Below are 26,959 nucleotides of genomic sequence, written 5' to 3' on the forward strand. Positions count from 1 at the left end.
AAGGTAGCCCTATCGAAAAGAATAAATCCCATAAGTAATGTTTTCTATATATATATATATATATATATATATATATATATATATATATATATATATATATATATCTTTACATTTTAATATATGAATACATTGGATGCATTTGAACTGAACAAAACAAATAAGTACTCACAATCTTGTTTGTTTATTTATGTTAAATAATGGGGTCCCATTCTAGGTCAAAAAAGGTTTTTTTGTTTGTTGTTGAAAACAAAACGGTGAAGATATCAGTCAAAAGGGGGTTGCAAGCTAACATGTTTTTCACTTTCTCTCAGTTGTCAGGTTGTATCAAACTATTTTACGCCTGTAGGATACCAGATGTACTGGTTGAATTTTTATGTGCTTGTTTCTGTGATATAGCTGTTTTTGTCTGGTTCTTCTTAGTTCCATTTATCGAGTTTATTGGTATTTTTTCAAAAGCGTTGAAATTTTATGAAATATTTAAAACTATGGACATTACAAACACTGATTTTGACGAACACACTTTTAAAAAAATATTAGCCGGCAAGTTTTTAATCATTTGAACAACCTTTTTTTTATCACCCATTACATTACACGCCGCACCCTTCCAAACGATCCACTTCGCAGCGTAGTCGCCGGCGCGGCGCTAGAAAATCGCCTGTTTCAGCCACTCTGTGGATCCACAGAGTAGCGCTGCAGAGTGGCCCGTCTAGTTTGGGCGTTAAAGAGGAAGGATTGAAGTTTTTGTCTGTGAAACAATACCTATACCTATATCCCCGTGGAAAAAAGTTATGTGGCAAAAACCAAAATTGCTATCTTTCGTGTTTTTTTTTGTTGCTTTCTTTTGAATATATTTTTGTAAAAAAAATATTTTTTTACTTTAAAATGTGATGTTTTGATAGTAAATTTACCCTGGAACAATTTTCCTGTGGACGTGTTTATAAAAAAAGTACATAGAACTCACCCTAATTTGCACTGTGCCTAGGGACTAATTCACCACTTTCTAAAAAACGCACTCCTTTAGAAGGTAGCACTCCGCGGGATTTTCATATTTAGAGATCCATTGACTATATGAAACAATAAAACCCCGTTAACGTTGTAGCTCCTTTTTAAAATACATAATCAATGGCCTATAAGGGCAACATATTCAATTTTATACAAAATTTCTTGTCATCACGATCATTTAGACCGGCTTCTCTAGACTTATGGATATCGTACCCAAAATCAAAAATAATAAAATATAGTAGACGATTATCTCTTCCATCTCCTAGTATTAAGATTGGCAAAGCTTACCTTCCCGTTGTCAGAGAATGTAAAATACTCGCTTAACGTTTAATTCACGGCTGGCCTGAAAGCAAAAAACTCTTTTGCACGATCATTGGGGTGTAGACGAAAATTCCCTTCTTAGATATATTATATGGATCAGTTATTCGTCCCAAACTTGATTATGGGTCTTACATATACTCCGTCTAATATATATACCGTTGCACGTCATCTGCGTCATAGCCCGTGACGTCACGTGATACCAACACGAAATATTTAGGAGGTGGGTGTGTTCTTTTTTAGAATCATTTTGCCGAGTACACTGGAATTACATCCACTAGATATTTTTTATTATATATGCGTAGAAATAATATTGGAATATTTCTATTAATGTACATTTAAAGACACATTCCCTAACTTGTTTCATTTAATTTGTATAAGTGGAATATAAACCGTTTTTATAAAGCACACTTGTTCGGATTACACTATAACTGCGAGCGAACAAAAGTGACATTTTGGCACAAATTGGTAACATTTATTTGACAGTTGAATGATGACACTTCATATCTGTTTTTATTCTTTACTATAGGTATATGTTTTATTATATTTACTGTTTTTATTATTTACTTTAACGTAGGATTATAACTTAATTCTTGTTTTCTATTTCTAAAGTTTTTATTTATTTACATTCAATATTAATTTGTTTTGTTGTATAATCCACGTTTGCAATAATTATGTGATCTATTTGATTTAAAATGGATTTAGGATTTTTTATACTTTGGCAACTATGTCAAATTAGATCTCTGACGTAGATAATGACGTGCAACGATAAGTATATTAGACGAACTGTATACATCTCTGCTTCTATAGGCGCTTTCCGATCTTGTCTCGTAGAAAACCTATATTGTGAAGCAAATGAACCCTCTATTTCGATTAGACGGGAGCAACTACTACTCTCCTACGCAGTTTCTTTTTCTTCTAACACCTCTAACCAATATATTTTCTTTTTGTATCATCCACGAATAAACTGCATGACCTCTCTAAATTACCATCATTAAAACCCATACCACTAATAATTGTGACACAGTTACTTGGTGACATTTCTCTATCACACACAATTCCACTTCTCCTGTTCCCGTATCCTCCTTGGTCTATAGTCATTCCTTAATTTAACACATCTCTTTCAAGACACAATAAATTGTCAACTCCCAGGGAACAAATTATAAATACTTTTAAAGAGATTATCTTTAGAAAGAAATATGACCTAGTACTATACACTAATGCTTCAAAAAATAATACAGGAGTAGGGTGTTCTGTTACAACGTCACGGCATCCCTTATGCTCTCCTTTCGCAGCGTTCATACTGTCGAATTATTCGGCATACATCAAGCTATTGAATACATTTCTTTACCAAATAAGCAAGTTGCAATGTACAGACACCCTAGCCACAATCCAGTCTATTCAAATGTATTCACTGATCATCCTATCAAAAAGATCCATGACCATTACCAACTTATCTCTTCCCAAAATATAATAGTTACTCTAATCTGGTTACCATCCCATATTGGTATAACAACAGTTATTGCGCTTTTTTATTGTGATGATTATTTCATTCATAGGAGATTCTGACCAATAGAAAGCTACAGAAATAAGAATTAAAGTAATCATTTTTGATTATTTCATTCATGGGAGATTCTGACCAATAGAAAGCTACAGAGATCTAAATTAAATCGATAATTTTTGATAATTTCCCGTCGTCAAGTATATTACGTCAGATGCCCTTCGTTGCTACGAAAAAATACATTCAGTGACATTAATGACAAATAAATTTTTAAAAATTATAAAAGTGATGACTTTCAACCGTGAAATATTTATAACAACTGTGTGTTTAATTGTACTAATTTGTAACGTTTTTATTTAATTATTTATTAAATTACCGTTATTATTTTGTTAGTCAAAATAAGACATGAATAAAATAAAAAAAAACATGACTACATATTACCGTTGATTATTACCTGTAAGCTATTAAAAACATTTTTAAATAAAAATTACTTACAAACTCTGAAAAATAATAAAATTGCAGTTTTCCTCTTCTTTATAAAATTAGTCAAAGTCACTTGGGCGATGTTGTTAGCTAAGTGATGATATTCAATATAAGCATTTTGAGTCGATCGCATTAAAAAAGAGCGCGGCACTCGCGGAGTGCCGACAAAAGTGAATACTTCTCATATATTCGATTATATTCGATTATAGTCGATTCAATTCAATTAGTTTCGGTTCGATCTGATTCGATTTCTTTTATTTAATCCTATTTAATTTTATCTAATTTATTTAATTTTATCCAGTTTTATGTTATTTATCATTTTATTTAATTAAGTTAATAATTTTATTTAATTTTAGTTAACCATATTTACTTTTGTTTAATTTTATTTAATTTTATTTACTTTACTTAATTTTACTTTATTTTTTCAGTCCTATTTAATTTTCTTTAATTTGATTTTATTTTATATAACTTTTTTAATTTTATTTTATTTAATTAATTTTATTTAAAAAAATCATGAAATCCTTTATAAAAGGTATATTTGTTAAAATCCCTATACATAGACCGGTCTAGTTACCCTCAAAAATAGGAGTGAGGCTACAATAATTACCATCAAGCTGAAAATTGGCAGGATTGTTCAAAATACTATCATAAATGAAATCTAAAAAGTCCTCATAAATCCGACCCCTGCTAAAAAATTTACGCAAGGTCAAAGGTCACCAAATATGGTTTTTAGCGATTTTCAGCGAAACGGTAAGTTTTATCGTAAAATTAGCTCTAACAAAAAATGTAGATTAGATAATTATCTATAAAAAATATCTTAATAGTTATTTTCCTAAGAGGCACTGTTTTTGAGATACAACTATTCAAAGAGTTGAAAGACTTCTAATCGTCATAATATATGTATTAGTACACCAGGTATATACATCACTGAAGCTGTAATACAAGTAAACATAATATTCTACGGTCAACTTAACTTATATTACACATAATAATATAAGATTATAAATATGATAATGTTTCTACTATACAGCTTGCGGTCTACCGAGGGATGCAATCCATAAGCTGTATTATATTACAGTACCAACAAAAAAATCTTTCCAAAGTGAATGTAACGCGAAAATAATAAGAATTATTTGAATTTTACGGCTTAATCCCAACAAAAATACACAACAAAATACAACAAAGTATTAACTTATAATAATTCTTTTTATTTATGCGCCTTAGTTCAATTTGCAAAGATGGGTTTTGTCGGAATAAACACGTTCGTCAGCTAATCTAATCACCCTACCTATTCTCTTCTCCGAAGGGTTTGAACATAATAATGAAAGACAACTTTCTAGGCAAAATGTTTATTGCTAAGTACTAATAAATACTTATGCAAATTACACCGTAATTTTCTTGGGTGACGAAATCCTTCAGGTAGATGACACCCCCGAGGAATTAGTCTTGAGCACTACTCCGGAGTGAAAATACGTGTTAAACCTATATTTTTGTTATCGTGTATTTTATTTGCGCGTATTTGCGCGTATTATTTGACGTAATGGTAATTGAAACAGCCATAGAGCAATTCAATTTAACAAATACAACTATTGTTGTAGGTGAAGATGTAGACTTGCTCGTATTACTCACTGGTAGAACTCCAATCGAAAAAACTATCTTTTTTTAAAACCTGGAAAAGCTCAACACCAATCGGAAATATACAGGGTGTAACAAAAATACAGGTCATAAATTAAATCACATATTCTGGGACCAAAAATAGTGCGAATGAACCTAATTTACCTTAGTATAAATATGCACATAAAAAAAGTTACAGCCCTTTGAAGTTACAAAATGAAAATCGATTTTTTCGAATATATCGAAAACTATTACAGATTTTTTATTGAAAATGGAGATGTGGCATTCTTATGGCAAAAGCATCTTAAAGAAAAATTATCGTGAAATTTGTGCACCCTATAAAATTTTTATGGGGGTTTTGTTCCCTTAAACCCCCCAAACTTTTGTGTACATCTCAATTAAATTAGGATTGTGGTACCATTAGTTAAACTCAATATTCTTAAAACTTTTTTGCCTCTTAGTATTTTTTCGATAAGGCAGTTTTTATCGAGTTGAGGCTTATTTTTTAACATGTTTACATAAAAATTTTATGGGGGTTTTGTTCTTTTAAACCCCCCAAATGTTTGTGTATGTTCCAATTTAAATATTACTGCGGTGCCATTAGTTAAACACAGTGTTTTTAAAACTTTTTTACCTGTTTGTATTTTTTCGAGATGTGGCTTCTTTTATAATATAGTTCAAAATATACCTAAAAATGTAAATCATACATAAATTTTCATATTATTACTAAGGGCCGGTTGTTCGAACGCTAATCAACAATTATCATTATCAAATATTTAATTACTGTCACCAAACTGTCAATGTCAACTTTGTTTGGGTTGCTGAAAACATAATTAATTAAAATTATGAGATTTATTATCAATTATGTTAATAATTATTGTTACATTAATTGATTATAGTCTCAGAATTGTAATCAATTATGATTTTAGCAACCCAACCAAAGTTGACATTGACAGTTTTGACAGTAATTAAATATTTGATAGTGATCATTGTTGATTAGCGTTCGAACAACCGGCCCTAAGTCTCCATAATCGTACTTAACCATATACAAATATGTGGTGGATTTGACAAATATTCAAAGTATCTTGATAAAAACTGACTTTTCGAAAAAGTACTAAAAGCCAAAAAAGTTTTATAAACATTGTGTTTAACTAATGGTACGCCAATAATAATTTAATTGGAGCGCACACAAAAGTTTGGGGGGTTTAAAGGAACAAAACCCCCATAAAATTTTTATGGGATGTCCAAATTTCACTATAATTTTTTCTTAAGATGCTACTGCCATAAGAATACTATATGTCCATTTTCATTAAAAAACATCTAATAGTTTTTGATATATTGGAAAAAATCGATTTTCATTTTGTAACTTCAAAGGGTTGTAACTTTTTTTATATGCACATTTGTACTAAGGTAAGCTAGGTTCAATCAAACTATTTTTGGTCCTAGAATGTGATTAAATTTATGACCTGTATTTTTGTTACACCCTGTATTCATCGAAAAGTTTATCTACTTTTGCAAAATGTCAAAATCATATACTATTTTTACACGCAATAACTGGCTGTGATACGACATCTGCATTTTTCAGCAGGGGTAAAACGACTGTTTTTAAAATGTTTGAAAAACAAGATTTACTTGAATGTGCTGAAGTTTAAAAAAAAATAATTTAACTCCACAAGAAGTTATTTCCAACGCAATTAGCTTTCTTCTCTCTATGTATGGAGCGCCTAAGAAAACTACGTGCTTAGATAAGTTTCGATATGCATGTTTTTTTAAAAGTACTCGAAACAAAAAACAAGTGCAGTTATCTTGTCTTCCTTCAACCTCAGCGGCTGCTCATCAACATCTTTTTCGGGTATATTACCAAGTTCAAGTGTGGCTTGGTTATCAGCTAGATCCAAAAGACTGGGGATGGAAATTAGTCGACAGTTCATTAGAACCAATTCAAACTTTACTCCCCCCTGCGCCGGAAAAACTCCTGAACACAATTTTTTGCAACTGTAAAAAAGGATGTAGCGCTAAATATGGTTGCAAAAAAGTTGAACTGTTTTGTTCGGTACCATGTACTAATTGTCAAAACCGGTCGTGCTCCAATGTTGAATCACCAACAATTGAGGATTCATTTGAGTCTATCGAGGAGCCATGCGATGTGTCATTATTGGGACAATTTACTTGCACCCAGGATGAACAAGAAGAAGAAGAAGAAGAAGAACTAGAAGGTGAAGAAGAGGAAGAAAAACAATGAGAAGAAGAACAAGGGAAGCAGAAGTATTAGAAAATTATGAACCAGTTTGATAAATTTCCCTTTTTTTTAATTTATACCGCTTTATATAAAGTTTAATCATTTTTAACCCTTGCCAATATCAATTATTAAATAGCTTTAAATTAAACAGAATCATAACAGATCCGTGGAATAGGCCTACTGGGGAAACCACGTTAAAAAAACGCGCTAAGTACACTACCTACCTCAAAGGTGGTGTGGAAACGTGTGCGCATATTATGACGATTACCACTTTTTGAATCGTTATGTCTCAAAAACGGTGGCTCCCAGGAAAAAAAGTAATAAGGCATTTTTTATAGATAATTATCTAATCTACATTTTTTGTTAGCACTAATTTTACCATAAAACTTACCGTATCGCTAAAAAACATATTTGGTGACCTTTGACCCCGCGTAAAATTTTTAGCAGGGGTCGGATTTATGAGGACTTTTTAGATTTCATTTATGATGGTACTTTTAACAATCCTGCCAATTTTCAGCTTGATGGTAATTTTTGTAGCCTCGGATGCGTAAGTTGACCGGAGTAACAGGGCGACATCATAAAACAAACAGAACTAGTTTTCAATCGGTTGACCGATCATCATCAGTGTTTTCTTGAATCTAACATGCTAACCACCAAAGTAAAAAATGTTTGGGTAAAAACCCTTTATAACTTGCTTCCATACAGCCATGATGTGAACAAGTCAAATTGAGCTCAATGGTACCTCGAGCATGTAACATTGGATATTTTAAGCATCCATGTTTAAATTCACATTTTTATACGTTCCTATGACGGATTAATTATAAAGGGTTTTTACCCAAATATTTTTTACTTTGGTGGTTAGCATGTTAGATTCAAGAAAACACTGATGATGATCGGTCAACCGATTGAAAACTAGTTCTGTTTGTTCTGTGATGTGGCCCTGTATAGGGATTTTAACAAATATACCTTTTATAAAGGATTTTACGGTTTTTTATAATAAATGGTATACAGCCAACTACAGGAAATTTTTTTCCTCGTGGATAATTTTATTTAGTTTTATTCAGTTTTATTTAATCTTATTTATTTTCAGGTAATTTTATCTAATTTTATTTAATCTTATTTAATTTCAGTTTACTTAATTTTTTTTATTTGTATTTAATTTTATTTACTTTTGTTTAATTTTATTGAATTTTATTTAATCTAATTTCATTTTGTTTATTTAATTTTAATTAATCTTCTATAATTATAATTAATTTTATTTAATTTCACTTAATCTTATTTAATTCTAATTGATTTTAATCAATACCTATAAGGTTGAAACCACCCCGAGCCCAGTCATGAATAGAAAATTCGGAATCTATATTTAGTTTTAGTATAAAATGATGTAACGCATTATATTGTTTGATTAAATTAAACAAATCATCCCTATAGGGTGAAACCACCCCAAACTCAGTCAAAAATTTAAAATTCGGCATCTACACTTAAGATCACCCTGAAATTAATCAAACAATAGAAAATTTGGGATCTGTACTTAGTTTATTGGGAAAGTTACAGTAAGTATATAGATATGTATATTAAGGTATGCTGCAAGGTTAGCACTCGTGTCTCGATTTTTGAATGACGCCAAATACGATTTTAGTACCGTCAAAATTCCATACCGAGCGATAAGAAGTATTCACTTAAAAAAAATAACAATACGCTTATTATATGTATAATTGTGATGATTGACGAATTTAATTGGCACATTGGCAATAATCAATTTAATAAATCAATAAATAAATAAATCACAAAATTGTAATAAATGTCCAGATTTGTTGAGAATTTTTGGCGCTAGTACGTATAATATAAATCTGTATCAGAAACATTTTCCATACGGTCCTCCAGCCTGGACTAAATAGGCAAAAGCCTTTTTTTCGAATCTGAAAGCAGTTCAGAAGTAATCTTGTGGGTTTTCCAGAAAATAATATTTTCGGATTTAATTAAGACGATCCCATCAACCGATATTTAGTTTAACAATGAACATAATATAAACGAATACACTATAGAAAAATATTTTTATATTACGTAAATACCCCGTACTATTTTTCACATGACCCTGATATTATTCGAGGATAAATAAATCTATTCAAACATCCTCTGAGTAACTAATTTGTTTTTTAATTGGTGTCCATGTTGTGCTATCAATTCAGATCACGTGTTACACCTTTTCATAATAAACATTCCTTTTCGAAAAAAATTAAAAATGCAGTCCAGCATAGACGTTAAGCAACCATAGATGTGTGATTATTAACATTACTATTGCAGAGGAACTATTTTTAAATCATGACATGATATACATTTAAGGAACAATTGCAAGTTATTAGCAACTTTAGCAATAGCAATAATAAATGAGAGTTACAATTTGTTGAAGTCACCATTCGTGAAACTGTGTTATTTGTGAAAAGGTATTAAAAATTTTACGTTTTTATAGACAGCTTGTTTATTGATTATTCTTTATTTGTGTAGAGATTATCCAACAGCGTCAGAACTAATAATGGTAAGTAAGCTATTAGTCATTTTCATTTTTTATAAGCTGAGTAAGTTTAGTTGACAATACTTTATTTGTCATATTATTACAACTAATAATGGTAAGCTATGAAACAGTTTTATTTTTAATAATATAAGTTATATAAAATTACCTATATTTATATTATGTAAAAATTTGACCCATTCCTTCGTATTTCTGGCTAGAGTCCTTGCTTCAATCCATGTTGTTCCCTTTTTTCGAAGATTTTTCCTAGGCCCTGTCCAATATTTGTCGTTGTCTACCTTTCTTCTTTGCGTTTTTGCCTGCCAAATTGCTTTTACCGGTTTTGTATGATCCATTCTCTGAAGATTACCTACCAACTGAGTGGCATTCTTTCTATAAATTCGGATGACTCTATTTCCAAATCTTCTCTTATTTGAGTGTTTCTTAGTCTATCTCTTTTGATAACCCCTCGAACTCGACTACGGTATTTCATTTCTACTGCCCGTATTGTACTCTTTTGCAGTTTTATTAATTAGTCCAGGGTAATAAGGTTTTTTCCATGACACTCGAGCAGCCAGGGTACTGAAGCGTTTTTTCGACAGGTAATACCTATGAGAACAAATTGTGACTATTTCCTGCGTAGGATCTGGCGGCCATTTTTATTTATAAACAATTTAATGTCGAAAAACGGCATTTTTTCCGATTTTTTTCAAATCAATGGAAAACAGTGCACCTTCTGGTTACATTAGAACAAAAATCTTCGAGAGCATAAAAAAACCTTTAAAATGACGTATTACAAAGGTTGATACACTTATTTATTGTTAATATAATTGAGAAAAAAGGTCTAAATTTCAAAAAAATTAATTTTGCAATAACTATTGTAAAAATTAGTGTACAACTTTGAATTTTTTGTCAAATGAGGGTTAATTAGTGCTTAACACGTGACAAAAATTTCAAAGCGATTCATTTAATTGTTTATATTTTATTCAAATTGTTTATCCCAGAGAGCTTTTTTTTGCAATAACATAAGTCAGAAAAACAGAATGTTAGAACCACTCTGCAGGTGTCAAATGTAAGAGCATAAGCTAAACTTTCAAACCTGTTTAAAAAATGTTAATAAAGAGTGCACTTATGAGTAATAAATAATTATGAAAAATTCTCGTTAATTTTTCCTTATAAACAATTTGAATAACTTTCTTGTTATGGCCGGTACAAACATTTTTTTGCACATTCTAAAAGATGGCATTTTTATACGAACTTAGGAAAAAATAAGTTAGCCTAGGTCAATTAGGGCCAAAGTTAGCAACATTTTTTTAAAAATCCACAGCTAATTTGTTTATGATAAATAAGAATCGAAAATAGCGCTCTTCCACTTTTAAAGACACGAAGTATTCAGAAAAATTTTTGGATTTATTTGCTCTTTAAGGGAGTCGTCAATAAAGCTTCAAAAATGAAGTAGAAGCATAAAATCCGTGCGACCTAAAATTGAAATATCAACTTCAAAATCCTACAATTTTTTGTAACTTGGGAACCAACCAATGGATTTTAATGTTTTTTTAAATTTGTATGTACTTTTAGCGTACTTTACAAATATGGAGTCTGTTGATTTATAAATTATTTAATAAACAATTTAATTTGTTTAAAAAATTTTTTTCAAAAAAAATTTTTTTACCGTATTTTAGGTGAACAACTACAATGTTATGTATGTAATAATTGATAAAAAATTGTAATAAATATATTATTACTACACTCACCGGCACAAAATTCGGCCACCCAAAATTTTTGATTAAGTTTAATAGTTTATAACTTTATTATTTGTGCTCCGATTTTTAAGATTCTTGCACCAATTTGTAGATACATATATTGATATCGTTTCGTATTTTTCCGGTAACAAAAAAATTTACTTGCGTGGCATTATACAGGGGTGAATGGAAGCGTTGTATTTTCTACTAATTTTAAAAAATTCTGTGGAAAAACGGAAGGGCTCATTTTGTGTCATAGTCCTGTCATATTATCCCAGAGACATCACTAAAATTTTGTTTTTTGAATTATCCGAATATCTCTTTTCGTGTAAGAGCTGTACCATTTTTTGTAAATAAAAACACTGATTGACTCATAAAATAGAGGTTGGATTGATAAGATTAGAATGGCCCGCATGCAGCCCAGATCTCAATCCTGTTAAGCATTTATGGGATGAATTAAAAAGAGCTATTCGCCGTTATCCCAGGCCTCCAGAAAATTTGGTACAGTTATGGCCTTGGTAGAGGAATATCGGACTATTCCCCAGGTAATATTATTTTTTATTCATATAAATATAAAATCTAAGACATAACAATGATTTGATAAACAATGAATAAAAAAAATTACTGCAACTGTAAGCAAACTTATAGAGTAAAAGTCACACTTTTATAGAAATTTTTCTTTTATTATAATAATATATACAGAGAGGGCTAAATTATGGAATAAATTCATTTTCTCTAAAATCGACGACTTTGAAGAAAAATCCCGAAACAGGTCGATTTTTATTTTTAAATTACAATTTTTTTGGCATATATTTTATACTAGTGTCGTCATCCATCTGAGCTTGATGACGTAATCGATGATTTTTTTAAATGGGAATAGGGGTCATGTGACACCTCACTTGAAAGGGTGTTCATTTGTCTATTCAGTAATATAAACAATTATATCCTTATTTATACAGGGTGACCAAAATAATAATTTTTGAATTAAATTAATTTGACGCAAAAAGAAGAATGTATGTAATTTATTTAACTCAAAATACATTGTACGGCTGCCAGTAAATAAAAAAAATTATTTCACAAATAAACATTTCTTTTCGCTTAAATTAAATCACAGACAACCTCTTTGCAGTTTTAACATTTAATTTGAGCGAAAATCAATGTTTATTTGCCAACTAAACATTTTTTTCAATTTTCTGACAGCGACAGAAAGTATTTTGAGATAAATAAACTGTATACATTCTTCTTTTTTCGTCAATTAATTTAATTCAAAAATTATTTTTTTGGCTACCCTGTATAAATAATGATATTAATGTTTATATTAGTGAATAGAGAATTGAACACCCTTTCAAATGGGGTGTCACACGACCCCTATTCCTATTTAAAAAAATCATAGATTACGTCATCACGCTCTGGTGGATGACGTCACTAATATGAAATATATGCCAAAACATTGTAATTTAAAAATAAAAATCGACCTGTTTCGGGATTTGTTCACAATCCTCCATTTTAGAGAAAATAAATTTTTTCCATAGTTTAGCCCCTCCCTGTATATATTATAATATACTCAACAATTTTTTATCAATTATTATATACATAACATTACTTGGTAGTAGTGCACCTAAAACACGGTAAAAAATTAAATAAATTGTTTTTTTTTTGTTTAAATAAATTAAATTGGTTATTATAATTTATATCAACTGACTCCATACTTGTAAAGTACGCTAAAAGTACATACAAATTAAAAAAACATTAAAATCCATTGGTTGGTTCCCAAGATACAAAAAGCTGTAGGATTTTGAAGTTAATATTTCAATTTTAGGTCGCATGGATTTACATACTTCATTTCTAAAGCTTTATTGACGACTTCCTTGAAAAGCAAATAGAGCAAAACAATTTTTATGAATACTTCATGTCTTTAAAAGAGAAAAAGCGCTATTTTCGATCCTTATTTTTTATAAACAAATTAGCTGTAAATTTTTAAAAAAATGTTGCTAACTTTGGCCCTAATTGACCTAGGCTAAATTATTTTTTTTTAAGTTCGTGTAAAAATACCATCTTGTAGAATATGTAAAAAAATGTTTGTGCCGACCATAACAAAAAAGCTATTCAAATTGTTTATAAGGAAAAATTGACGAGACTTTTGCATAATTATTTATTACTAATAAATGCACTTTTTATTAACTTTTTTTAAACAAGTTTGAAAGTTTAGCTTATGATCTTTTATTTGCCACCTGCAGAATGGTTCTAACATTCTGTTCTTCTGACTTATTTGATTGCAAAAAAAAGCTCTCTGGGATAAACAATTTGAATAAAATATAAACAATTGAATAAATCGCTTCGAAATTTTTGTCACATATTACGCACTACAGAACCCTCATTTGACAAAAATTTCAAAGCTGTACATTAATTTTTACAATAGTTATTGCAAAATTAATTTTTTTGCAATTTAGACCTTTTTTCTCAATTATATTAACAATAAATAAGTTTATCAATCTGTGTAATACGTCATTTTAAAGATTTTTCCATGCTCACGAAGATGTTTGTACTAATGTAACCACAAGGTACACTGTTTTCCATTGATTTGAGAAAAAACGGAAAAAATGCCGTTTTTCGACATTAAATTGTTTATAAATAAAAATGGCCGCCAGATCCTACGCAGGAAATAGTTACAATTTGTTCTCATATGTATTACCTGTCGAAAAAACGCTTCAGTACCCTGGCTGCTCGAGTGTCACGAACAGGGTATATTTTTGCCTTATTATCCTGGCCTAAATACCCCCGACTAGCAAACACATGTTAATACAGCCTACACATTATTTTTTGTCTTTCTTGTTATTTCTTTTTTATTTATGAATTTATTGCTCATTGCATAGTATAGGTTCATCGTTTTTTGAATTCTATTATTAATTTCTCTTTCCTGTCTTCTAATTTTACTTCTAAGTATTGGAAGGTTCGTGCTAGTTCTATAATGACTTCTTCTATTTTTATGTTTATCTTTTCTTCTTCTTTTTCTCCCATGACCATAACTTTTGTTTTATTTGTATAAATTGTCATTGCATTTTTTTTAGTATTTAATTCCATATTCCTATATTTTTGTAGTTGTTTCTCATTGTCGGCCAATATGACGACGTCGTCGCTGAATGCGCCTTCTGAGATGTCTATTCTTAAATTTCTATAACCGACATGCATTTTTTTCACTTTCACGTTACATTATTTACTTATCTCATCCATGCAAATTATGAATAGTCTTCTTCTTCCTCTTTATAAGCAATTCTGCTCGTTCATTGGCGAATTTATACCTCTATGGAAGGTTGTCACTCCATCTTTTGCGCGGTCGGCCGATACTTCTTCTACCGATTGGTGATTTATCTCTTGCTATTTTGACCATATGTGTCTCCCCCATTCTGGTTATGTATTTATTTCATTCTATTTAGTAGTCCAGAGAAATAAGGTTTTTGTCGGGACACTTGAGCAGCCAGGTTGCAAATGGGTTTTTTGGGTACTATATACCTAATACATTATAAATACAAAAATGCCCGTCACAGTTCGGAAGAGAATTTTAGTTATTAACAAATAAGAGTCAAAAATGGCAGTTTTTTCGTTTAAATCGCTACAGATAAAAATAGGGTCATTAAATATCTTATTTAGAGTATTCTTGTTTTAGTAGATGAGCAAAGGTATAAAATGGCAGTTTTTGAATTTTGGTCCGATCATTTGTTGCTTCGCTAATTGCAAAAAGACTAAAATTTAGAAAATAAAAAATTTGCTATAATTTTTGCGATAATGAACATAAGACTTTAATATTGCACGAAAAGTTGAGTCACCCAGTACATATAATGCCCTAAAGATTTTAAGATTATTCGGCGATTAGTTTAAATTTTATTCAATTTGTTTATACCAAAGAAAACCATTGTTTTTGCAATGTTATTGTACAGAAAATAATAATGATACAGCAATTCTGTGAAAATCTCTTGAAAGAAGACTACTTATATTTTCAAAATGTTTAAAAAAATCAATAAAAAGTCATTTTTATCATTATGAAAACATTTTACTGAAGTAGGGTAATTTTTGGCTTCTGAACAATTTAAATAGCTTTGTTAATATTGACTGTAGAGTAAATATACTTTGGGATTTCAAAAGCTAGTATTTTTACACGAATTTTCAAAAAAAAAAACTGTTTGCGTAGGTTAATTACGGTCAAAGTTAGCCATTTTTATTATTTAATCCACAGTTACTTCTGTGTACATAAAATTCTCCTGTAACAGTGCTAGTTACCATACTCTTTCGAAACGGCTTGACCGATTTTTATGAAATTTTACACATATATCCTGTAGGACTGAGAATAGGTTTAAACCTATTTTTCATAATTATAAGTTGTAAGGGGGTTGCCCCCCTGAGATTATTTTTTATTTTTTTGGACAAAATTGTCTATCTTAATTTTGTATTATGTAGCATTAAAAAATACATGCGACCCTTTATTTTCATTCTTCTATCCCCAACCACTATTTTTTAATAGCCATCTATATACAGGGTGTTTGGTAAAGAATGGGCTATAGCTTAACCTCAGGTTCCTGAGGTTAAAATAGGCCGATTCAAGCTAACTTACCTTAGTACAATGTTTATAATAACCGAGATACAGGGTGTCAAAGTTAAACTTTTTTTTTATTTATTATTGAATATTTCCTGACAGGTATGCAGGGCCGGCGATAACGGGCCTGCAAGGGATGCATTGCAGGCGGGCGCCCTTGTTTGGGGGGCGCCAAACTTAGCTTTTTCCTGTTGGAAAAAATACTAAAATAGAGAAATTAATTTTTTAAATGTGATTTAAATTCCTCATAATACCCTTAATCTGTGTATGTTATTTTTGCATATTACACACGTAAATACATTATACAAAAAATATCATCATCATCATCCAGCCTCAAAAGTCCACTGCTGAACATAGGCCTCCTCCCCTCGTTTCCAACCCCATCTATCCTGCGCCGCCCTCATCCAGTTTTTATTTACCTTTCTTAAGTCGTCAGTCCATCTTGTAGGCGGTCGACCGACGCTTCTCTTGTCTTCTCTTGGCCTCCATTCCAATAACCTCTTCGTCCATCGCCCATCTGTCATTCTGGCTACGTGTCCTGCCCATCTCCACTTCAACCTGGCTATCCTCTCGATGACGTCAGTCACCTTTGTTCTTCTCCTGATTTCTTCGTTTCTGATTTTGTCTCGCAGAGTTATTCCTAACATTGACCGCTCCATTCTTCTCTGCGTGACTCTTAGTTTGGTAGCCGAGGCTTTAGTTAAGGTAAGTGTTTCTGATCCGTACGTCAAGACTGGGAGGACGCACTGATCGAATACCTTTCTCTTTAGACATGTGGGTAACTCACTTTTAAAAGTTTCTCTCAGTTTTCCAAATGCTGCCCACCCAAGACCGATTCTTCTCTTCAGCTCATGAGTCTGGTTATCCCTGCCAATCGTAATTTCATGTCCCAGGTATTTATATCTATCTACGAGTTCTATTTCCTTCCCACCAATACTGATGTTCTGGTTGGGTACCAAATTTGTCATTATTTTTGTTTTTGAGATGTTTATATTTAAACCAACATTTTCTGTAGCTACAACGAGTTCTTGTACCATCTCTCTTGCCATACCTAGATCCTCAGCTACTATGACTATATCATCGGCGAAACGTAAGTTGTTTAGGTATTCTCCATCTATTTTTATTCCCTTTGTCATCCAATCCAAACTCTTGAAAGCATGTTCTAATACCGTATTAAAAAGTTTAGGTGACATTGGGTCTCCTTGTCTAACCCCCCGTTCTATTTTTATGCGATTACTGTTAGTATGTAATTTGACAGTGGTTGTTGCCTGTAAGTATATTTTGTGTAATAATTTTGTATACCTATAATCTAGCCTGCATTCTTTAAGCGCCTGTAATATTTTGCTAAGTTCAACTGTATCAAAGGCTTTATGAAAATCGATAAAAACTAGAACTAGGGGTTTATTGTATTCCACTACTTTCTCTATCAGGGTTTTTATACTTTGTAGATGGTCATTTGTTCCGTAATTTTTTCGGAATCCTGCCTGTTCTCTTGGTTGATAAGTCTCTAACTTTCTTTCCATTCTCTTAACTATTATTCGCGTAAATAACTTATATAAATGGCTGAGGAGGCTAATCGGTCTGTAATTCTCTAAATTGGCTTTGTCTCCTGCTTTGTGTAATAGAATCATAGTAGCGTTGTTCCAGTCTGTTGGAATATTGGCGTTGTGAAGGCAGATATTGAAAAGTTGTTTAATTTTTTCAAGTAGTATATTTCCTCCAATTTTTAGTGCTTCTGATACTATTCCATTTTCACCTGGGGTTCGATTATTTTTCATTTTCTTCAGAGCCTCTTTGATTTCTGATTTTGTTATATCGGGCATTAAATCCGATCCTTGATTTAATACTCCAGTTTTTACTGTAATTGGAGGTTGCGCATTGTCATCTTTTTTTCTTGATTTGTATAACTCTGTGTAGAACTCTTCGACTATTGTTAATATTTCATCTCTGTTTGTAGTTTCTTTTCCAGTTCTGTTTCTTAGTTTGTTGATTTCTATTTTTCCTTTTTGTACGCTTACGTTCTTCAAAACTTTCATGTTCTTATTTTGCTCTATTGCTTGTTTTGTTTTTTCTACATTGTAGTTTCTTATGTCTTTTCTTATTGACTTTGTGATAGTCTTATTTATTTGATTTAGCGCTTCTTTGCTGGAACTTGTATCTCCTTTCATCTGTCGTCTTAGTTCTATAAGGGTTTTAGTAGGTTGACTTAGTTTTTCATCTTTTTGGTTTGTTGGACAGTATTTAGTTTGAGCCTGTTGTATTGTGGTGATTATTTGCTTGTTCAGTATATTAATGTCTGTTGTTGTTGTATCTTTCAATGTATCATTAATATATTTTTCGAACTCCTGAATATTAGTTGGTTTTACCCATTTCTTTGGGTGTTTCTTATTTATCATTTTGAGTCTTTCCTTTTCGATCGATATCGTTATTTTAGCTCTTACTAACCTGTGATCACTGCTTGTGCTGAACTGGTTTAACACATTTACGTCTTTAAATAATTCTTTTTTATTTGTTAAGAAATAGTCGATTTCGTTCCTTGTTTTTCCATCTGGACTTTCCCAGGTCCATCTTCTGTGTTTTTTCTTTTTAAAGAAGCTGTTCATTTGATAGAGATTGTTTTCCAAAAGAAAAGTTAACAGTTGTTTGCCTCTATCATTTCTGCCTTCGCTTCCAAAATTTCCCAATACTATTTCAGAGGGGTCTTCCTTGGTACCTATTTTGGCGTTGAAATCACCGCCTATTATTAAGAAGTGGCCAGGATTTTCCTTGATTGCACAGGATATTTGGTCGTAGAATATTTGGACTTCTTCATCTGAATGGCCTGTAGTAGGTGCGTATACTTGAATGAACTTTAGGATATATCTGGTGCTCATTTTGATGTTTAAGTAGACCACCCTTGTTGATATTTGGTTTATTGACACAATTCTGTTCGCAATTCTTTTGTGAACAAAGAAGCCGACTCCTCCGACTGTCGATTCCTCTTCTCCTTTGTAGTACCACAGATGGCCTGATGGGAGTGAGATAAGATTCTCTCCTTTTTTTCTAACTTCGCTGATACCCACAATATCCCAATTCACTTTTGAAAGTTCTTCCTCCATTTCTTCGAACCTTTCTTCGGTAGAGAGCGACCGAGCATTATATGTGGCGATGTTGAGGTTTATATTTTTGACGCACTTTGAATAGGGTTGGTTTACACTGGTCGGGTTTGTGGCATTTAAACACCGTGCTTGCCTTGCATGTTGGTGAGTATTCATATTTATTCCCACGAGTAGCTGGGGATCGTTGTCGATTCCTGTAGAGCCCCGCGTACAGGAACAAGGCTAATTTTCAATGGGATTTCGCCCGGTGTCCCAAGAGCATCGTTAGCGGCCGCGTGACGTGCGACCATTCAGTTTTTAGCACGATAGCTTCCACCTTAACTTACGGATTTTTTGCATCTGGTTTTCTCCATATTTTGTTGGGTAAGATGGGGAGGGAAAAAGGTGTATATGGGAAGAATCTGTAGTAGAAAGAAATATAGTGACCCGTCTGCCTTCGGAAACCTAATCGCCATTCGGGGTCGGAAAAAAACAAGAGTTAGCCAAGAGAGGCTGATAGAAAAGATTAAAGACATTTCACTCAAGACAAGTTGAAGAAGAGTAAAATGTGAAGGCCCTTATGATCCGCCAGGTGCGTTTCATAAGCGTATGAGTATTGGTACGCTTTGTGTTCCCGCTCATACTTCGGGGTGTTGACTACAGACTGTATGGCTCGTCCAGCATGCCATAGCATGGAGCATAAGGTTCACGTAATTTTTACAATGTAGACACCCTAAACTCCATGGTCTGACATATTTACAAAAAATATACAACCGCAGAATTCCTACCATGTCAATAGTAATGTAATTTATGATCAAAGCACAGACGTCAAAGATATTATATTAAAAAAAAAACAAATAACTCTACACTTATTATTCACGCTTTGCTTATTTTATTCAAATGTTTGTAAATGTTGTATCAGATCAGCAGTTAGGAGAGAAAATGTTTGCAGTCCATCTAATTTAAATATGTATTATGTATTACCTACTAATAATTTATGGAGTTAAGTATTAATCCCATATAACCATATTATTTAAAATAAACAGTGTGCATAAAATTTAGGTTCAAAGCCCTTTCAATTTAGTATCTATTAGGTGAATTTCTGAATAGAAATACATAACAGTTTGTCAATTTACTATGCAGTAAAATGAACATTATCAGTGTTGCATTGGCATTCAATTATTAATATCTATAAAATTATTTTTGGTAAGTACTCAATACTATTATTACTGCTAGGTCGTAATTTTGAAAAATTATGATTATTTTTAAATAATTTAAAATAATTAAATTATTTTTTTTATTTCGTTACCTAAATAAAAATGGAATCCAAGAAAAAGTTATCTAGGGAGCAAACTATAAAAACAAAAGCCGAAAAAGAAGAAATTGCAAAAAAGCAGTCTGGTTCTCTTAGCCAATTTCTGAGAAAGGTTAAAAGTGATGTTGTTTTGCCCAATGATGATGATTAAAACAAGGAGAAAATTTTTTTTAAAACCATTAATTACATCACAACGGCAAACACAGACAAGTCGCCCTTTAGACACTAAATACCCTTCAGGTAGGTCAAATGGACCATACTCGCGGAAGTTGAGCATCAAGGTGACGTACCGATAGACGTGAGCTCGATAGCCACACCTTTCGGGCGCTCAGCCGTCGAGGAGAACAAAATTTATTTTGCCAATTCGACGGTTGAGTGACCGAACACACACAGTCCAGACATCGAGACACACACAGTCTGGAACACACATTTTTAAGACACAGGTCCAAAGTCAAGTCATTAATAGGGAGAAGAGAAGTTCTAGCTATCCCTAAAATCAGGTGGCTTAACCACATTAAGTAACATAGAGGTTGTCCCATTATCCAGGGCATCCAAGTTAACGTTCAGTACAAAGCCTCCTCACTCGTTATGTACTGCGATGGGAGGGGTGGTGGTATAGCTTCTTGGGGGGTCAAATAGGTATCACTCCATTACGGAGTGCGACCGGTTTGATCTTCAAACATGTGGGTCCAATGTTTTATTAGAACACACATATCCTCCGAGGCTGGGATTGTACAAGTATATATGTGTGGGGGGGGGGGGGGCGCCTGTGCTAGTATTGCAGGCGGGCATCTGATACCCTAGCGCCGGTACTGCAGGTATGAGATAACAACATGAAGTTTGGTATGTGGGGGTTTTTTGGGTCGAGAAAATTAAATTCCCTACCAAAAATTACGTATTGCCCAGAGGGCGCCACATACGCCTTTCAGCACTCATTTACGTTCAATTTTTTTTATCCCTCACTCTGTATAATTTTGACATTAAAATTTTTATTCTCCTATTAGTTTTACTTAAAAAAGGTATACTTCTTTCATCTCCCTAAACTCAACCGTTTTACACTCAACCGCGATACATAATCATTTTTAGCATAATATCATTGTACTTACACCCGAAACGAAAAATAACTTAAAACCATAAAATTATCCAAAAATGTATCGCAAATTTCTTCAAATTGAATTTGCGATGCAATGACATAAATTTGAGAACTGGCACAATTATTATGGTTTTAAGTTATTTTTCGGGTGTAAGTATGATATTATCCTAAAAATGATGATGTATCGCAGATTTAAAATGCGTTTATCTCGAAAACAGTTGAGTTTAGGGAGATGAAAGAAGTATACCTTTTTTAAGTAAAACTAATAGGAGAATAAAAATTTTAATGTCAAAATTATACAGAGTGAGGGATAAACAAAACTGAACGTAATAAATGAGTGCTGAAAGGCGTATGTGGCGCCCTCTGGGCAATACATTAATTTTTGGTAGGGATTTAGTTTTCTCGACCCAAAAACCCCCACATACCAAATGTCATGTTGTTATCTCATACCTGTCAGGAAATATTCAACAATAAATAAAAAAAAAGTTTAACTTTGACACCCTGTATCTCGGTTATTATAAACTTTGTACTAAGGTAAGTTAGCTTAAATCGGCATATTTTAACCTCAGAAACCTGAGGTTAAGCTATGGCCCATTCTTTACCAAACATCCTGTATTTACATCTATAAAATTCTCCTGTCGCAGTGTTAGTTGCCATACTCCTCCGAGACTGCTTGACCGATTTTTATGAAATTATATATGTATATTCGGTAGGTCTTAGAATCGGTTGTAATCGATTTTTTATATCCCTGAGTGATAAGGGGGGTCCCCTTAACATATTGTAATGTTTGGTAGGGGTATGTATACATAACGTACTCTAAAGGACTACGAGTACATGCAAATTAAAAAAATTATGATCAAAATCCATCAACAACCTCCGGAGATATTAATCGCAGCAAATGTATGTTTGAAGAATCAATTTCATTTTTTGAGTGCACGGAGACTCCACCGACCACGAACCGATTTCGTTAGGACGCCATTTTTAAAGCTTTATTAACCACTCTGTTGAAGATTAAACTTTACTCAAACTTGTACACATAAACTATATACCTTTAACTTTAAAATGGTGCTAGTTAGGTTGCTTAATTGTTATAAACAAAGTAGCTGTGAATTAAATAAAAAAGTGGATAACTTTGACCGTAATTAACCTAGGCAAAAAGTTTTTTTAATTCGTGAAAAAATACCAGCTTCTCAAATCTCACAGTATTTTTAGTCTACAGTCAATATTAAAAAAGTTATTCAAATTGTTTATAAGCCAAAAATGAGCCTTCTTTAGTAAAATGTTTTCGGTATGATTAAAATGACTTTTTAATGATTTTTTTTAAATACTTTGAAAACATAACTATTTTTCTTTCATGTGGTTTTCACAGAATTGCTATATGATTATAATTTTCTGAACAATAACATTGCAAAAAAAGCTCTTTGGGATAAACAAATTGAATAAAATTTAAATTAATTGACGAATCATCTTAAAAATTTTTGTGCATTATATGGACTGTTTTATTCAACTTTTCATGCGATTTTAAAGGCTTAAGGTCATTTTCGAAAAAAGTTATAGCAAATTTTTTATTTTTGAAATTTTAGTTTTATTTTGAAATTTTCGAAGCAACAAATGATCGAACCAGAATTCAAAAACTGCCATTTTAAACCTTTGTTCATCTACTAAAATAAGAATACTCTAAATAAGATATTATTTTTACCTGTGGCGATTTAAATGAAAAAACTGCCATCTTTGACACTTAAATAATAATAACTAAAATTAATAACTAAATATAAATAATAATAGTTAATAACTAAAATTCTCGTCCGAACTGTGACGGGCATTTTTGTATTTATAATATACTATTAGGTATACAGGGTGTTTCATTAATAATTGTCCATATAGTAACTGGAGAAACCTTAGCACAAAATACGAACATTTAACCTAAAACACTTAAATAAAATGTGGTTCCTTACTGAGTTACAGGGTGTTTTATCTAAAAATTTAAAAACTATTTTTGCTCAGAATTTTAAAACTATTCGACGTATCCTTTTCATACTTGGCGGGAAGTATAGGTACTGTATAAACTACTAAATTATGTAAAAAACCTTTGTGGCTATTACCAGAGGCGTACGACGGGGGAAAGTGAATGGTTGACCCTTTCCAAATTCTACGCCACTGGCGGAATTACTATTTTAGTTTAATTGTTCGATTCTCCAATATTTTCTATGAAAATAATATCTTCTTCATTCGTAACGATAAAGTCATTAGTTTTCAAGATCTTTGAAGTTAAAAATGAAACGAAACGGTTATTTTGATTAATGTAGTGTGTCGCTTCATTTTTAATTTCAAATACATATCTCGAAAACTAATCATTTTATCGTTACGAAAGAAGAGTATATTATTTACGTAAAAAGTATTGGAAAATCAAAAAATTACACTAAAATATCAATTTCGTCAGTGGCGTAGAATTTTGAAAGGGTCAACCAGCCACTATCCCCTGTCGTACGCCTCTGGTAGTAGCTAGAAACGTTTATTTATCTTAATTTAGTAGGGTGTGCAGTACCTACACTTTCTGCCAAGTATGATAAGGATACGCCAAATAGTTTTAAAGTACTGGCTACAAATAATTTTTAAATTTTAATCATATGAATCATATCATAAATTAATCAAAATAACTGTGCCGTTTCATATTTAACTTCAAATATCTCGAAAACTAATGGCTTTATCATTACCAATGAAGAGTATATTATTTACCTAGAAAATATTGGAAAATATAAAAATGGCACTAAAATAGTAATTCCTCCAGTGGCGTAGAATTTGAGAAGGATCAACCATTCACTATTCCCTGTCGTACGCCTCTGGTAGTAGCTAGAAACGTTTGTGTATCATAATTTAGTAGGGTGTATAATAGTCGCACTTTCTGCCAAGTATTAAAAGGATATGTTGAATAGTTTTAAAATGCTGAGCAAAAATAGTTTTTAAATTTTTAGATAAAACACCCTGTAACTCAGTAAAGAACCACATTTTATTTAAGTGTTTTAGGTTAAATCTTCGTATTTTGTGCTAAGGTTTCTCCAGTTACTATATGGACAATTATTAATGAAACACCCTGTATAGTACGCAAAAAACCCATTTGCAACTTGGCTGCTCAAGTGTCCCGAACATGGTATATTTTTGCCTCGTTTCCTGGTGTATAGTGTCCATTCGTTTATACACTGTACGTTACATTGACTCCTAATGTCTTCATTCCTCTTTCGATCTCTCAGATTATTTCCTGTAATTGTTCTCAGTACTCTCATCCCTGCCGTTTCCAGTAGTCTTTGTATTGTGGCTGTAGCGGGTCTTGTTTCTGATGCATATGTCATTATTGGTCTTACACTGGCTTTATAAATTCTTTACTTCATCTCAGTGTTAATATGTCGGTTTCGCCGTATAGTGTTATTAAGGCATCCTGCCGATCTATTTGCTTTTTGTACTTGATTTCTCACTTCTTTGTCCAGGTCTCCGTAATTTGACAATGTAATTCCAAGGTATTTTACTTCCATTACGTGTCTATCTGATACCATCAATTTCTATTTTACATCTGATTGGTTCTTTACTTATTGCTATTGTTTTAGTTTTCTGAGATGAAATTGTCATATTGAATTCTTTTGCTCTTATGTTAAATCTGTGGACTAATCTTTGTAGACTATCTTCATCTTGGACTATCAATATTGCGTCGTCTGCGTAGCAGAGTATTTTTACTTTAATTATAAATAGTGTTGGATTTAATCCTTCTCCTTGTCTCAGATCCTCGTTTCTAATAAATGAGTTTGATATTCTGTTTTGACTGATAACATAATTCACATTGTTGTTGTAAATGTTCTTAATTACCCTTATCATTTTGTTACTAATACCTCTCGTCTCTAATATTTTCCATAATTTTTGCCTTGGTACCGTGTCAAAAGCCTTTTCAAGGTTTATGCACGCCATATACATATTTTTTCCGGTTGCTGATATTTTTCTAGTATTTGTTTGATTGTAAATATATTATCATCATGGGTGCTTTTGCCTTTTCTGCATCCGCTTTGTGTGCTGTGCTGTCAATTTTTCTGTTTATTGATCCGATCCGTTTATCGATCTGATAGTTGTTGCAATCCGTTCTCTCGCCTCTTTTATAAATCGACACTGTCTTAGCCTTCTGCCAGTCCATCGGTATCTATTCTTGTTTCCATATATTATCATTAAATATCTTTAGTAATAACTCTTTAGTAATAATAGTTACATTTTGTTTAATTTTTTTCATTATTTCACTGGCTATTCTGTCATACCCTGGGTCTTTTCCGTTTATCATTTCTACAATACCTTCTTGCAGTTTATTTATGGTTATAGGATCTACATTATCATCTTCTATTCTTTGGTTCACCATCTTTCACTTTTTTCACTTTGGTTTTTTCGTGACAGCAGTGAATTTCGCCAGTTTTATTTTTTATGTTTTCTATGTCTAGAATTTTTTCTTTTCTAATTAATTTTAAAACTCCATAAAACAGATTCTCTTTACTGTTTGTTTCCATCTTTTCTCCAAATTCCATCCATTTATCCTACTTTGCTTTTATAACAATTTATTTTACTAATATCCTCTGTTTATACACAAAGCGGCAAAATTAACGGAACTCCTTAAAAATGGGACATGTTAGATGTCTCAAATTTCCTAAAATTCTTTCGAGTGATCTGATTTGAGTGATTTTTTTAGTATGTAATTTTAATTTTATTTCTTATTATTTCAGAAAATTGATGTAATAATATTGTTGTTAGAGAGGTAAATGTCATTTTATACCGGGTGTAACAATTAAATTTTGTATTTTCCTTAAAGTTCGGAACACTCTGTGGAATTATCTAGCTCAAATAAAATATTGAAATTCGTCAATAGACTGGCCAATAGACTGGCTTATCAGCAGATCAACTATTACATCCGCAAAAGATCAAAAACGATATCGGCAAATTGTCATGGAAGCTACCCACGCCTAAAATTTGGGCACGGCACTTGAAGAAGAAGAAGAATAAATATTTCCAAAACTGAGTGAACCGAGTATAGTACCCTGTGATCATCACTATAACACATTGATTTTGACCATAATATTGAAATAATTCGGACGCGTTAAATGATTAAATTTACAGATGTTAATGGATCCTTTAAAAATGGTGGATAAAGAGATGGGATAAGGACTACGATAATTTTAACTTATGGCCATCTAAAGGTACGTATCCATTACGGTGGTGTTCCGTGCTCCATGTAACTGCTCCAATAGATACGGCATGCGCTCCATTACATATAAATCGCCACCGACTGGATCGCCGAGTATACGGAGAGGCAGCGCTGAAAAATCTATTTGAATTTACTAAAGCTATATTTTTCACAGTTAATTACGGTGAGTATGTAGAGAAACATACTGCGGTCGGTCAAGCGAAACGTAGAACAGGGGTTACTGAAAGGGTATCAAAATTGCTTTCCTACGA

The 26,959-nt window shown here is 32.0% G+C and overlaps 2 protein-coding genes across 6 annotated transcripts in view; one reads left to right on the forward strand and one right to left on the reverse strand.

The window, feature by feature from the left end:
• LOC114333175 (uncharacterized) overlaps positions 1 to 26,959 on the reverse strand; it is a 412,711-nt gene that overhangs the window by 105,624 nt on the left and 280,128 nt on the right. The gene's annotated exons all lie outside the window — the stretch shown is intronic.
• Positions 1 to 26,959, forward strand: part of LOC114333172 (paxillin-B) — a 289,103-nt gene that overhangs the window by 91,712 nt on the left and 170,432 nt on the right. Inside the window, exons 1-2 of one of the 4 annotated variants that reach the window (XM_028283017.2) lie at positions 9,277 to 9,601; positions 9,663 to 9,693. The exons of 1 other annotated variant lie outside the window; for it this stretch is intronic. In XM_028283017.2, coding sequence (XP_028138818.1) covers positions 9,691 to 9,693 — 3 coding nt within the window. In that variant the 5' untranslated portion in view covers positions 9,277 to 9,601; positions 9,663 to 9,690. Of the gene's footprint in view, positions 1 to 9,276; positions 9,694 to 9,727; positions 9,785 to 26,959 lie in introns of those variants that run through there. 2 more of the 4 variants (XM_028283016.2, XM_028283018.2) reach the window with 2 other exon arrangements.

Source organism: Diabrotica virgifera, chromosome 5, assembly GCF_917563875.1.
Source record: "Diabrotica virgifera virgifera chromosome 5, PGI_DIABVI_V3a".
Taxonomy (NCBI): Eukaryota; Metazoa; Arthropoda; class Insecta; order Coleoptera; family Chrysomelidae; genus Diabrotica; species Diabrotica virgifera.